General features: G+C 40.7%; 1 protein-coding gene across 6 annotated transcripts in view; it reads right to left on the reverse strand.

Annotated features, from left to right (window-relative positions):
- Positions 1–16,231, reverse strand: part of DYNC1I1 (dynein cytoplasmic 1 intermediate chain 1) — a 296,927-nt gene that overhangs the window by 225,937 nt on the left and 54,759 nt on the right. For all 6 annotated transcript variants that reach the window (XM_032874683.1, XM_032874675.1, XM_032874700.1 and 3 more), the window contains exon 5: positions 13,766–13,825. In XM_032874683.1, the coding sequence (XP_032730574.1) occupies positions 13,766–13,825 (60 nt within the window). The remainder of the gene's footprint in view (positions 1–13,765; positions 13,826–16,231) is intronic.

Raw genomic sequence — 16,231 nt, forward strand, 5'->3', positions numbered from 1 at the left:
GGTGGGGGTGCTGCCTTTCCTGCTGTTTCATAGCCCAGAGCAGCCTCCTGAAGGCCCGAGAGGACAGGCTGCCTCACTCAAGGAAGGAGATGGCAGAGAGACATGTGCACATATCCAACACAGTTGTACTGAAGTTACACCGTTTCAGTTCTTTTACAAAAAGATTTTATTTATGAGAAGGGAGGGTTCAGAGGAGGAGGGAAAGGATCTCCAGCAGACTCCATGCTGAGCGCAGAACCCCATGCGGAGCTCCATTCCACAACCCCGAGGTCGTGACCTGAACTGAAACCAAGAGTCAGACCCTTAACTCACTGAGCCCCCCAGGTGCCCCACTGATCCCACCATTTCCACTGCGGTCACCGCTGGCAAGAAGAGATCACCCCGGATCCTAGACTTCTATGGGCATCTGTGCAAGGCACTAGAAGGTACCCACACCTGCAGGCAGGGATTCCAGGGCTTCTAACTAACAGGAGGGAAGCCGTAGGCCTATCTTGTTGGATAACCAGCAGCAGGCACTGGAAATAGGCAGCAGACATTTAACTTGATAATCCACCAGGGCAAATCAAAAGCAACTGGTAAGACAGTACAGCATAAGGGTTATGTACTCATTGAGAAACGAATTTCAGTTCAAATCTATGGTTGGCCACTTACCAGCTAAATGGCCCGTGCAAGCTTTGGACAAGTGACAAACTTGTTGAGCCTCAAGCTTCTTATCTATAGAATGGGTATATATCACTGGGTGGCCGTGAAGAGCGAATGAAGCTAAAACTTGTCAAAGCACTTACTTTTGAGCCTGGCACATAGTAAGGAGCTCCTGGCTTAAGTGTCTCTACTCTTAATTTATCTTTTTGGTTGATTATCATAATGCTTATATTTGTTTTAAAAAATCAGAGGAGGCAGATTTATGAATGCTCTAAGTAAAAGAGTCTTTAAGATAGAAGCTTTGGGGGGCATCTGGGTGGCTCAGTGGATTAAGCCTCTGCCTTCAGCTCAGGTCATGATCTCAAGGTCTTGGGATCGAGCCCCATGCCTGGCTCTTTGCTCAGCAGGGAGCCTGCTTCCCCCTCTCTCCGCCTGCCTCTCTGCCTACTTGTGATCTCTCTCTCTCTCTCGATCTGTCAAAAAAAAAAAAAAAAAAAAAAAAAAAAAAGAAGCTTTGGAGTTTTCCTCTGTCAATGAGATGTAAGAATCACACTACTAATTTCTTTGTATGGGCACATATGTAGTTTTTGCTGGTTGGAAGAGTATATTTTCCTTTAACTGAAAGTACTTTTACTGTGAAACTTCTCTGCTTTCAAAACTTATCTTGTATAAGTGAGCTTTTCTTACTAAACAAAATATTTTATTTTCTCAATAGTTATTGAAAAGTTTCAACCAGTCCCTCACTGACCCTGTGTTTGACAGCTCAGGGTCCCAACTCTACCCAAGCCGTCAAGAAGAACTAAAAGCCTAGTTGTGATCACGTGATCCTCCCAATGTGTCCATCATTTGATACATCAATAATAAACTTGTGGATGATTTGATCTCAAATTTTAAAGCAATCCCTTATAATACTTCTTGCAGTAATCTTGACAGATTACTGTGTCTTTCCATGCAGTCTCCAGACTGATTAAGCTTCCTTTGTATCAGATGCTTTTATTCTTTGTGGCTATTTTGCTGTTGCTTTAGTAACTATGAAGTTACAATGCATATAAAGAATTTTCATATATTTATCTTATTTTATCCTCATAATTTTACATCATATTCCAATTTTGCACCTGAGAAAATTAAGGTTCAGTGATATGAAGTCATTTGCTCAAAAATCACAAAAGTAGTAAGTGACCAACTCAGGCCTTGGCTCCATCAAACTCCAAGTCCAAGGATTATGTTCTTAGAAACTGTTCTCTGTTGACCTTGTTCTCCTTTTTCCTTGTGCCTGACGAGCATCAGCTTAGTGAGGTGCACTCTTAAAACCTAACAGAATGGAGGGCCAAGCACCTGTGTTCATTTATAAGCATGAGAGAGGATTCCTGAGACGTCCCCAGGCCTCAAATATCAGAACATAATAGAAGGATAGTGTCTGCCAGGTGAGAACCACGCAGTTGTTCCCAGTCCTAGCTGGTTCAGAAAGGCTGGCCAGGAGGTGGCACCCTTCCACAGCAAAGACCTTCCTCTTCAGCGTGTTCTCTGAGTCCTCAATTCTGAGTCTGCCCTGGATACATATTAAGGCCTGCACGTCAGGGGATCCAGAATCCATCCATTTGTACAACCCTGTGATTGAGGACTTCCTCAACTTCCCCTTTTGTAGAAAAATATTTCTACAATTTTACCGGCTGACAAGATTGTTCTAAACTATGTTTAAGAGATGAAGTAGCCAGTAGTTATTTTCTTTAGAAGTCTGAACTTTGAGGGTGCCTGGGTGGCTCAGTCATTAAGTCTGCCTTTGGCTTAGGTCATGATCCCAGGGTCCTGGGATTGAGCCCCACATCGGGCTCCCTGCTCGGCAGGAAGCCTGCTTTTCCCTCTCCCACCCACCCTGCTTGTGTTCCCTCTCTCACTGTGTCTCTGTCAAATAAATAAATAAAATCTTTTTTAAAAAAGTATGAACTTTGAGCATCATATTTATTTTTAGTCAAGACTTACCAGTTCATAATTCTTTTATACAAGGATGCAAATTAAACTGCTTAGCAAAAGATGGGGGAGAAAAAACCCACTGTAGCACTCATGCTACTTTGATTCCTTTTCCTTCTAAGTAGGCTATCAATTCCATACTGACTCTTTGGTCCTGGCTCTGGGATAGCTTTCCTGCCCACCCAGCACCCCTCCTGCAGAGCTCATCATCTTACCACTGTGGGGCAGCTATGTCCACCACAGCCCCTTGTCTGGCCAGGGCAGTCACCTCTTCCCATGTCTCACATGGCTGCAAACTTACTCATTCCTTACTAATTCAGCTCTGCATCTTGGTCCTCAGTTCAGTTTCAGGTACAGAGCAGGCACTAAATAAATGTGTGAGGAAGGGAGATAAGACTAGAAGAAGGAAAAGGAAGAAGGCATCATACAGAAATGTACGTTGAGCCTCTAACTGTCAAATGCCATGGCGGATGTGGCGTATTATTAAATTATACCCTATATTTTTCACTTCAATAATTTATTCCAAAATAAGAGGTTTTAATAGAACTTTAAATGTACTGAATTAAACATGTATCATATTCTAAATTGCCATAAGAAAGCAATTCAATGTCCCTTAAGAAGTACAATAAGGCCTCTTATACTTGGATTCACCATGACCACGTCTAAGAAATCTAGAGAGAACCTGGATGGGAGAAGTCCCAGAGCAGTGGATCCCAAAGTGTGGTCCCTGACCAGCAGCCGCAGCACCGTGTGGGAACAGGTTAGAATGCAAATTCATAGGCCCCACCTGAACTGCACAGAACAGAATCTCTGGGAGCAGGGTCCAGTGATTCTGATGCTCACTAAAGCCTGAGTACCACTGAGTTAGAAATACTGGGCAACGTGTGGGAACAGAGACTTCACTACTTAGCCAGATTGACCTGGGGCTCCCCAACCCATAGCCAAATCCTAGAGGCTAAGGCCTTAGTCTAATTGAAAAGGGAGGATGCCCCCGGCATAGTACTGCTGTACCGTCTCCACTGAACTCATAAAGGAACCCAACAATATCAGAGAACTGGCTTCAGACAGCCAAAGCTTTAAGTGAGATGGCTGTTGTAAGAATTTCACAGATACCGCCAGCTAATTCTTAAAGGTCTGTTTATATCAGAGTACAGAGTACATGATTCATTTTATAATTCATCATCAATATTGGGAAGTAAAGCTGCAAGACAGAGCATGACAGAAGTAAGATTTTTCTTTCCTCTAATGTCACAATGCAAACGTCTGTACGAAGACACAGAAAAGCCAGAGTAAAAGTATATTTCAGGTGCCTAAGCAGGTCTACAAAGTTACAAATTGTGAATCACAAAGGGCTCTTAATCTTAATCTTGGAATAGCAGTCTCAGAATGTCCAGTGGCTGCACATCGTAAAGCTAGATGAGAGACCGATTCCATCCAGCAGTAGGAGAGGAGTGACCATGGGTAAGGTAGCAGTCGGGAGCCTAAGCTGGTAAAAAGCCAGTCTGTGGCCTCAAAAGCCAGGAAACCAAAAAGGGTCACTGCAGTAATGGGAAGTCTGGAGCAGGGAGGAGACTTGGACTCATGCAGATCAAATCAGAAGATCTTCTCAGAGACAAGGAGTTATTGAGCCAGATGCCAAAGTGGGTCAGGGCTAAGGAATAAAGGAATGTCTTCACTGGACCCACACTCAGTCCTGCTGGGTTTTGTTCTTGCTTATTTGCATGTGAGTATTTCATCCCATGATACATTAATGGTGCTGCCAAAGAATTTTTCTAGTGCTGCTTCTAAGATTCTTCAAGGTTTCTCTCAAAGAAGATTCCCTAAGACAGCAAGAATGGTAATGGTTCCATTTTCTTCCTTGTCCAAACAGCTTACGTGGGTAAGTACAGGGTCTTTGACAACTGGCAAAGGAACCGCTTCAGCCACCATCATTACCAGCAACCACAAACAATTTCGGAAGCATGGTACCATGCCAGATCCTAACATTACAGGCAGAAAAAGAAATTGAACAATACACATCAAAAGGCAAATAGGAATGAAAGGTAGAAAATAATAAGAGTCAATATGAGTAATTCATACAGTAAGTGGGACAGGGGAGTGTAAAGGGCAGATTACTATGTGTTTCAATAAATGAAGGAAGTTTCACTGCAATTGAAGGTCTGATGTGAGTCCTGAAGAACAGGCAGGAGCTGGTCCAGTGCAAAGATCTGGAGACCGAATTCACATTTTGTACCGGAGAGACTAGGTTTTCAGAAGAGAAGTTTTAAACTGAAGAGCAATAGGTCAATTTTAGGGAGGTACATTGAGACCAGAATCTTAGAGCTTAAAATCTTCAGCTAAAGAACTTGAACTTCATGCTGTGGATAATAAGAAATTACTGACAGTCACTGTTATAGAAACTGACAACTGAAAAGGAACATTAGTATATCAACCACATGAAGAATGGTGCCTAAATCTCTCTTTGACAAGTGAGGGACCAGAGACTATGTGTGGGACCTTAGAAGCTGAGTATATGGGAACTGACAAAGGATCTACAAACAAAGGGTGGATGGGTTCAGTAACCAAACAGAGAATCCAGGCAAGCATTAATTCATAGGAGGCAGCCAGAGACATGGTTACTGGATTTGCGACTGATGGTCTATCAAATGTAGACTTGGTCCAAGGTGGTGATGGCCCTGGGAACAGAAAGGACATCCTGTAGTTTGGTGACTCTGGAAAAGGATAAAGGGTAAATCTTAGCAGTTTATGGAGGGTGCAGGAAAAGGAATTGATTGGTGATTCTTTCAAGCCCTCATGCATTAAGGGAGGAAAAGTGAGTGGTGTGACTATAAGACACAGGGGAATCCAGAGAAAGACAGGCTTTGGGGTTAAAGATGAGTACCTCAGTGGATGAGCCTGTGGTGAAGCGTTCTCCAATTCTATGTGATATAAGACAAAACAGAAAATATGGCCATTGGAGCCACCCAATGAGAGCCCGTATGAGAAAATGCTGCATCCATAGAAGGAATAGAGGGAGCCAAGGGCACAAAAACTCATGCAATATGGAAGAGGTTGAAACAATGGTAAAGGTTAATTTGTTCTCGAAACACCATACTGTAGCGCAGTTAGGTGTCAAGGTGTGACATCTCAAGGACTGATACCTACGGTTGGGAAGGGGACACCACACAGAGGAAAGGTGACAATGGGGCATCACCCAATGGAAGTGAACCTGGCCTTGCAGCTTCTCCCCACACTCCGTTTATCACCCGGGTTCCGAGTGGGTGTTTTCCCCCCAAGGACTGGGAAGCAACCTGAGGGCTGATCTTCTCTGATTACTTCAAAAAAGAGGAGTTTCCATTTTCTGTGTTAGCATTTTAAAAAATCATCTGAGGAGGTATTTATTCCGTTTCCATGATATTTACTTCTTACTGTGCAGAGATATTAGTTTGGCAGCTGAAGTATTTTTCCTGAACAGAAGCAAATGTCAAGTTGGCTCAGTCAACAGGCACAGCCAAAGGGTTTGCCTTGAATTTCATACCACGAGTAAATCCTGCAAATTTCCGGGAGGAGAGAGAAGTTGGAATGGTCCTGGTTATAGTGTGAGCTTGTCTGGACCAGGGGAGGCTTGGCAGAACCCATACAGCAGAACCTATGACGTGCCCACTTTACAAAGGAAGTTGAAAGCTTAGAATTATAAGGACAGAAGGCACAGAAGTGTATTTTCTCTAATATTACGTAAAAAGATTAAAAAATGATAAAATCTTGATAGAAAAGGCCTTTTATTGATTCCATATTCATGAGCAGGCTGCTGTAGAAGTTGCAATATAAAGCTATAAAATTATACAATACTTTAAGTCCCTTAGCACCAAAGTATAAGCACACACCCTTGCCAACTGGCTATATTCACTTTTCTGAAGTGGAATAAAAAAAGAATATAGTTTTATGAAAATCCTGCTGCTACTGTGAAACAGAAACTATCCTCTAATTGCTAACTCAAGGTTCTTGAGAACATAGAACAAAGACTGGCAGATAGCAGGCAGCTTCCCAAGAAAGGTTTGAGGACTGGATAAACGAGTAGCACATAAAGTAAGTAAGTAAAGTACTTCTCCCGCTCTTGCGACGAAATTGTAACTGGGTCTGTTAAATCGAATTTATTAAGGTTTTTCATGGATCAAAATTTATTCTCTATTTAGAGATTCTGAAATGCATTTTACCATTACCCTTTGATACACACACACACATTATAAGCTACTGTTCTATATTTCCATTTCTGTAGAAAGTGTGATTGGGTGTTATTAAAAAGGCAGAAACTATCCATTTGCTCAAGAACACAACTCACACTATTCTTAAGAAAATACTACACGTTGTTACACAGAAAACCTTAAAGATGAATTCAAACCAGAGATCTAAAGATAATGTATAAGACCATTTGACAAAGCCTGAGGAATAAGGAAAAAGAGGATTAGTTCACCAAAGGCTAATGACGTTATTACTGTTCTGTTAGGCAAATGGAAATGATTTTAAGATGTGAAAATTCCTCTAAAACTGCCTGGCTAGATTTTCTCAAACACCTACCACCATCCTGAAGAATATATGTTTTTCTAGTGCCTTCATAGAGCTGGTTTAATTTCTGTTCTTGACAGAGTGATCTCTCTTTTTCACCACAGCACTTTGGGAATGGTGACTGGTGGATTCAGGAGGAATACTCACCCTGTCTTGCAGCCAACAGTAAAGAGAAACTCGAGAGAAAGAAGAGATCATCACCTTCTACCAATGTCTCCCAAGCGTGGAAGGCATCCCTACGTTCCTCCCTCAGGGAAGGAATCGCCAATTCCCTCACAGCTTCAGTTTTTTCTCATTCTCAATTTGCTTCCAAATATTTTTAAAACTCCACCAGTAATTCAATATACTATGATGTGGAGGAAATATAATTGTGAGGGGTCAATAAAATCAGAAGGCACCAAACAGTCCTGTATGTTATTGGGTTTAAGTTTTGAGTGAAGGGCCACAAAATACCATTTGCTCATCGATGTCTATTCATCATGGAGCATCTTTGCTTCCATCCTAGCCCCACACCCTTTATGCTGACTCAGCACATCTCCCTAAAGACGGACAATCTCACGGTGCTATTTGTACCTAAGTTTTCCCCATAAAACAACAAAAATATTTGAGATATAATCCCTCTTTCAAATTTCTCTATTGGAACCCCAAATTTCACTTCCCAGCCTATTCCGACTTTTTTTTTCTATTCTGTGACCTTTTACTCTTTTTATCCTCTTATTTCATCCTCTATTTCTATCATCTTCAATTCACTTGATTTATCACAATAGCCTAAGAGAGTAAAGCATTTTGGGTGCTGTCATAAGTATTTGCCTGGTTAAAAGCAAAACAAACAAACAAGCAAACAAAAAAACAAAAAGCAAAAGAATAAAAAAACACCAGAGTCAAACTTACATTCTCATTTTATTTGTAATTTTCTTGAGGCTTTTTTTTCTGAATGCCTTATCATCTCCCTTATTTCTCTACATTGCCATTTGCTTACTGATCTAGTAAACATACAAGATAATATACAAATCAGAATCAAGTGACACAATATTTGTGCTTTTAACGAAGTTAGAGTAATAGAAACCAGATTTACTCTCTGCCTGAAATAACCAAAAAAAGGGAGGGGGGCAGCAATTTAAATGAAACAACAGTTTGTAAGCTCCTGGAGGTCAGGCAACAAAGAACTGTGATGTACAAGAGAGGGGAAACAGAAGATGATTCTGGTAAATGCCCAGCTTACTGCATTGAGAGAATTCTCAGGCCATGTTGCAGGGAAGAAATCCACATGAAATCTACCAGGCTCCCTAAGTTCAGGAGATGGAGCAGAGAGTCTAGGGAGACCAAAGTGGCTAGAATTGACAGGACAAAATAATAGAAAGTTAAACTGCACAAAGAGAAAACTCCAAAGATCTTCTAAGGGTTGCCTTTGAGGGATTCAGCTTAGTACTGACTCAGTACAAGTAATGTGAGGAAACTATCTGAGGCCAAGGAAAGAACTATCTGAAAAAATCAAAGGTAAGAGTTCTGGGCACTCACACAGGAACAGGATTAGTACCTGTTCCCTCCCACTTGGCTAGAAAACAAGATTTAGGGGCCATTGTGTAGAACCCGTGTTAAGTGTCTTGCCTCAATAGCAGGAACTAATTAGCCCTAGACTGAGCCCTGCTCCAGTCCCAACTAACAAATCTTGAAGGAAAGACTTTAATGGATCAAACCATTGCCAAGTGAATTAACTGTACCTCAGAACAAATCTCAAGAAGATTTATAGAAATTCAAATACATTCAATACCTAACAAACTAATATTCACAATATCTGACATCAACCAAAGAAGATAAGCAGACCTGCAAAGAAGCAGGGAAAAAAATGACTATAATGAAAAGATATAAGTCAGTCAATTGAAACTGACCCAGAACTAATACAAATGATGGGCTAGCAAGCAAGGCTATCAAAGCAGTTACTAAAACTGTATTTCAAGTATTAAAAAGTTAAGTAGAAACATGTAAGTTTTTTTTTAAAGACTTAAATTGAACTTCTAGAGTTGAAAATCACAATGTATGAAATTAAAAATTCATTCAGTAGTCTTGATGGAATACTAAATATTGCAAAAACAGAAGAATAGTGAACACACACACATAAAACAAGGAAAACTATCCAAAATAAAACACAGATAGAAAAGAAAAATAAGTATAGAACAATCTAACTGTGGGAAAATTTCAAGTTCTGTAATATACATGTGATTTGAGTTCCCAAAAGAGCAGCAGGAACAGAAAAAAAATTAAATATTTGACCATCATTTAATGGTCAGGTTTTTCTAGATTTGTTGAAAACTGTACACCAAACGATCCAAAGAATCTCAGTAACATAAAGTAAGTCTGAACAAATTTAAAGGACACCAATAATACAAAATATGTTCTCAGGGCACCTGGTGGCTCAGTAGGTTAAGAAGCTGACTCTTGATTTTGGCTCAGGTCATGATCTCAGGGCTGTGAGATTGAGCCTTATGTCAGGCTCTGGGTTCAGCGCAGAGTCTGCCTCTCTCCTTCTCTCACTCTCACTACCCCTCTCCTGCCTCCTCTCTCAAATAAGTAAACAAATAACTCTTTTAAAAAATATGTTCTCTAACCACAGTTGAATTGAATTAATCAGTAACAGAAAGATCTATAGAAAATCCCCAAACAGGTGGAAACTAAATAAGGTACTTCTAAATAACTCATCAGTTGAAGACAAAATAAAAAGGAAAACTGGAAACTATTTTGAACTAAATCAAAATGACAAAAATATACCAAAATTTGCAAGATGCCACTAAGTAGTACTTATGGGTAATTTTATAGCACTACCCACCTATATTAGAAATGAAGAAAGATCTCAAGTCAATGACCTCTGCTTCCACTTTAAGAAACTTAAGAAGGAAAACCATATTAAATATAAAGTAAGCAGAAGAAATAATATCAGAATAGGAATCAGTGAAATAGAAAATAGAGAAATATAGAAAATCAATGAAACCAAATGCTGGTCCTTTAAGAAGATCAATAAAATTGATAAATCTCTACCATACCAGAAAAAAGGACATAAGACAAAATATGATAAAACTGATAAATCTCTACCATACCAGAAAAAAGGACATAAGACAAAATTTGCCAATATCAAGAATGAGAGAAGTGACAATATCTACAGATTCTGCAGATATTTAAAAGATAATAAAGGAATACAAACACAGTTTTAGGTCAATAATTTTGCCAATGGAGATAAAATGGACATATTACTTCAAAGACACAAATTGCCAAAGCTCACTCAGAAAAATACAGATCACTTCAATAGGTCCATACTATTAAAGTTACTGAATTTGTATTTTTAAATTTTCCCCCATGATAAAATCCCAAACTCAAATGCTTTCATAAGAGATTGTATTCTACCACCTATTTAAAAAATCCCTGAATATTGAAATTATGTCACCAAAAACATGATCCATAAAAGAACGAATTTGTAAGTTGGAATTTGTCAAAATTAAACAGGTTTGTTTTCTTAAAGACACAGTTAAGAGAATGAAAAAGACAAGCCACAAATGCAGAGAAATATTTACAAACTATTTATCAGATAAAGGTTTGTATCACAAAGTATGTAAAGAAGTGATGTATTGTACATTGGCTAATTGAATTTAAATAAAGAAAAAATAAATTAAAAAAATATGTAAAGAACTCCCAGAATTCTTAAATGAGAAAACAAATAAACAATAAGGGCAAAAGATTTAAGCAGACATTTCATCAGAGAAGATATTCAAGTGGCAAAGAAACACATAAAGAGATATTCAACACCATTAGTCACTGGAGAAATGCAAATTACAACCACAATGAGATACTACTACACTCCTTTAATAGTGGTTAAAAAAACAATAACTAAAAAAAAAATCCAAATCAAGTATCATCAAGAATGGGGAGGGACTGAGGATCTCATGTGCTGCTGGTAAGAATGTGTAACACTAAAACCACTCTGAAAATACCTTGACCATCTCTTAAGTTAAATGTACATCCACTGTATGATTCAGCCATTCAATCTGGTGATATTTGCCCAAAAGAATGGAAAGTGTATGTCTATAAAATGACCTGCACATGAAGGTTCATCAGTTTTATTTGTAATGGGCAGAAAACCAGGCAACAACCCAAATACACATCAAAAAGTGGCCAGATGAACAAACCGGCCTGTCCATATGATGGGCCACTCAGCAGAACAAGGCATGAACTACTGATACACACCTCACATGAACGAACCTCAAAATAGCTATTGAGTGAAAGAAGTCAGTCAGAAGCATACCCACCACATGGTTTCATTTATTCTATATTCCAGGAAATGTAAATGAAAGTATAGTGACAGAAAGCAGATCAGCTGTTTTGGGGGATGGGGAGAAGCAGTGTGAGGATAACAAAGGGGTGTGTGGAACCTTACAGGGATGATGCATATGTTTATTATCTTGGTCATGGTGATGGTTTCATAGATGTGCACACATGTTACATCAAGTTGAATACTTTAAATGTGTGTGCTTATTTTGTGGTCAATTATACTACAATAAAGCTGTTTTTAAAAATGTCCACTATATTTAAATTAAAAGAGCAATCTGGTGACAGATGAAGCTCTGGGCTATGATCAACCCCATGCCAAGGATCAAGAAGAGGAAATAAAATTATCTCTAGAAAAATCTTGTTGCCTGAAGTATAGTTTATCAAACTGTGTATGAGGGGAAGGCTGCCCTGCATGTAAGGACTATCAGAAATGGGAAATTTTCATTAATTGGTATTTTAAAATTGTAATCTGACTAAAATAATCTCCTCTCTCAAATATTCTCTGCATGCTCCTTACAAGCTTTCCACCATTGACCACTCCGTGGTTGAGAAAATCTCATCTCTCATCTCTCTCTGACTCACTGGGCCTGATCTGAAGTACAATGTGGCAGGCAAGGTGGGAGCCACAGATATGCCATCTCCCCAGAATAAGTCACAAGTTTTAATCTGCATAGTCAACTGAATTTTTGCTTGGAAAACACATCTAAATGGGATAATTCCCAACTGTTCCACATCAACAAGTGTAATTTAGCAAGGCCACAATCTGTCTAAAAATCTGGTAAGTGCATAGGCTAGAGTCTCTGCCAGTTCCATCATCCATTTTTAAAAAACACAATGAAATACTGAAGGACTGCACTCTGAAATTCCTCTGAATTGTAACACACTATATGTTCACGTTCCTTTGCTTGATTTAAGCCATATTTCTTGGTTATTCAAATAATAAAAATTGAAACATGATATACAATGAACTATAGAACTAAATAGCCAAGAATTTAGTGATGTTGGAAGAGTGCTGTCAGTTACCTGAAGTGTTAGAGTATTTCCTTGGTTTACCAGTGTTGTGAGTCTGCTGAGAACTCTCGCATACACAAAGGGCCAGGGGGCAGATGACATTTAACCTGACGTCCTGACAGTCCTCCAACTCGTGTCCACCTATAGTAGGCATGGACACTGATAGAAACCCACAGATAATGTGCCCAGGAATCTCAGGAATTCAAAATAAGTGATAACTAAATAAACAAATAAAGGCCCACTTTGAGATGCATTGGCTTAAATATAGAAAGAAGGAAAATGATACTCTTGTAAAACACTGTAATAAAATGTGCTAGTCACATACGGAGGTACCCGGTGGCATACTGGCAAATGTCTCTTAACGGCTGCGAAAACAAGGGAGCGTGCCCCTGGTTTGTGACATTTGCCAGTTGTTACGGTATAACTGCTCCCACCATGGCTGATTTCAAGCGGATTTCACTGAATGAAAAGTTGGGAAGAGACGCAAACGGACGGGATCTCCTGAGCTTAAGCATAAGCTGGTACAAACACCCAGTTGCAAAGATATTATGCACCCCCACAGCTAACTCCCATCTTACAAGAGAAGTAAACTCCTTTTCTAAGACAGACTTGTGTGTTTTATTCTTTGGGGGAAAATTTTCCATTCTGGAGCTATCTTTTAACCTGGGACAGTACATTTCCTTCAGGGGGGAAAAAAATCTTTACAATGTAGAAGACCTCATCCATCATAGAATATTTGCAACTTCTTAATACTGAGAAATGCAACAAATTTGCTTTTTCTTTAAACAGGAATCTTCATGTGTTCAAACTTAGTTTAAATTAAATGCTTATTGTGAGTCCCCAAAAAAGTGAAAAGAAAAGGAAACGAACAACGACAGGACATTTTAATACCAATTTTAAACAAAAATTAACCCAAGGCAACTTGTTAGTAGAGGGGGAAGGATGATTAGGATCTAGTCAAGTGTAGCTCCCACCACAGAATGTGCACGCCCCAGCTTGAAGCCGAGGTGTGGGTGTATGTTTGTATCTTGGTTTCAGGAAAGTAACATTTTGCGATAATAGGAATTTAGAAGGAGAAATCAAAAGCCACCTTTTTGTGGTGTTTTCCACAAAGAGAGATTTTCTTCAAGGTTTCACAATATAAGGAAACTAATGGAAGGAAATAAACTTATCCAACTGGAAGCTCAACAGAAGGAGGGAAAACCTGGGAAATGACAGCTCCAGCATTTGAACACAAGGGTCGCAAAGAAATAATAAAAGGAGTAACAAAAGAGCAGACATATACCCAAGTTCTGAGTCTGACTGCAGCTGGAGCACTGAGGGGTCTGTGTCCCACTGCAGGGTCCTAATCGTGCAGCACAAAGGAAAAAGAACACAGAGAATTAACAAAAGGGGAGGAAAACAAACCAAAGCAAACCATGTCATTCATCAAGGCAATGGCATATACAGTACATACACAGAACATCTCCCCACTCCCCCCGCCCCTCCATCCCCAGGTGCTAGGAAGACCCCATGAATATCAAGTGACAAAAGAAAGCGAGGAATCGTCCTTCCCTTTGAATGTCTGTTTGGTACTGGAAGCTGTGAGTGTTTTCACGGAGGGAAGCCCAGAGCTAACTACTCAAACTCTACATACCTCCTCACCCCTTTTTTGTTGTTTTGTTTTGTTCTGTTTTCTACTCAAGCTGGACTGATTTGAGAATGTAAACTGGTTCATGTTTCTCGGACACCCCAGAGCCCATCCACACCTGGGAGCACCAAGCATCTCCCATGGGGTGAAAAGAACCAAAGGCAAGGCGGCAAATGGGTGAGAGCCAGAGCGTCTGGGGGAGGTGGTCAGGCCAGGTGGAGCCTGCCATCAGGTTCCCCTATTCAAATTCTGTTTTCTTCAGGTCCGTTACTGCAAGAACAACGCACTGGATTTTGAGGCTCATGGGTATTTTGATGTTTTTTTATTTATATATTACACTGAGATGATCACTGATAACATTTGTCTCAAGATGCCGGGGGTCTCTTACATTGTTTAAATATTTCACAAGAGACAACACAAAGTCTCACCAGTTAGCAAGGCATTCAGTTTTCCATGTTATTTCTCCTTCAAAATAAAGGGGGATAAAGCAGCTCTTCTATAAACAGAGTGCATATAGGAAGCTGTCCCGAACCCTGTCCCCTCCGCTTCATCTCAGCAAGGCCCATGGGCCAGGATCCCCAGCCTCTCCTGGAGCTTGTCAGAAGCGCGGGTTACAGGCTCACCGCAGACTCACCGCAGACTCGCTGACTGCACACGGCGGTTCAGCAAAGTCCTGGCCATCTGCAGGCACCCTGAAGTTTGAGAAGCCCTCCTCGTCTTCCTTGTCTGTGAAGACCTACCATGGCTTATGAGACAATTCAATTTTAGGCTGACCTGACCTGTGGCCATCTTCCAAACTTACGTTTAACCACGGCTCTCCTCCCTCCCTGTGTCCTGTTGGATGTCCTGCCCCCCTAAGAGTGTCTGTGTGTCTTCCGTCAAATGCCATCTGCTCAGAGAGACTTTCCTCCCCTCACTACTTTGTAGCACTTCCTTCATCCCCTCCCCTTACACCGCTTTCCTTTCTTCATAACACCTGTGGTTTTTTGTATTATACATCCATTTATGTACTACCGTTTGCTGTTTGATCCAGATTTGAGCCTCATAATGGGGGTGGGGGTATCCCTAGATTACAGAGATGCACCTAGAAAAGTACCCGGCATCCACACTTACATAACACAGTAGTCGTTCAACGCATGGATGAATGGATGGATAGATGGATGGTCTTTCTCTGATTTTCTACGGGGATAACACGCAGTTATACCTACAAAGCTCCAAGCAACTATTTGATAAACAGAAGCTTTTCGGGATGCCTGGGTGGCTCAGCTGGTTAGGGGTCGGTTTTCGGTTCAGGTCAAGATCCCAGGGTTCTAGGATCAGCGGGGAGCCTGCTTCTCCCTCTGCCTGCCATTCCCCTGCTTGTGCCTGTGCCTTCTCTCTTTCTGACATAAAATAAAATAAAAATCTCAAAAAAAAAAAAGTAGCTTTATTTCTTACTACCATGTTCACCCCTTATCTACTATTGAAATTTCTCTGAGTCAAACCCTACGTGTGTGACAGATGCCATTTAAGTTCCTCTTCCTGAGGCAGCAGAATGCAGGTCACAGCTGCCCTTACCAGCTCTAGCTGTGCTCCTATCCTCTTAGGAACGTTCCGAAACCTGACAACTCAAGTCCAGAGAGAACACTAACCTGCCGCTACTCCTTAGACCCGCGCTTCTCAAATCTCAGTTCACACACACGTACTTGGGAACACCGTCTGAGCATGCAGATTCTGGTTTAGTAGGTCTGCGACAGCTCTCACAGGCTCCAGGGATTATAGATGTTGCCAGTCTGCAGACCACACTTGGAGTAGCAAGGTCTTGACTTAGATCAGTGGTTCTCAAACTCTGACAGGGATCAGAATGATGTTGAGGGCTTATGCTAAAATATGGAACGCTGATCTCCAACCCCAGAAATTCTGATCCAGTAGGGCAAGGGTGCATTTGTACTCTAACAAGTTTCCAGGTAAGGCTTATAGCTGATCCTGGAGCCACGTTTGCAGAATGACTGGGCCAGACTAGTGCTTTCCTTAGTCAGCAAGAGACAGCGTCACTGATCCTCAAATATGTCAGCCTCTAAACCCATGATTAACTCAAGCCTGGCCTAAGGCCCAGGCCCCTTTCAGACCAATTACATCAGA

Source organism: Lontra canadensis, unplaced genomic scaffold (genome assembly GCF_010015895.1).
Source record: "Lontra canadensis isolate GAN:19392208 unplaced genomic scaffold, GSC_riverotter_1.0 scaffold2, whole genome shotgun sequence".
NCBI lineage: Eukaryota > Metazoa > Chordata > Mammalia > Carnivora > Mustelidae > Lontra > Lontra canadensis.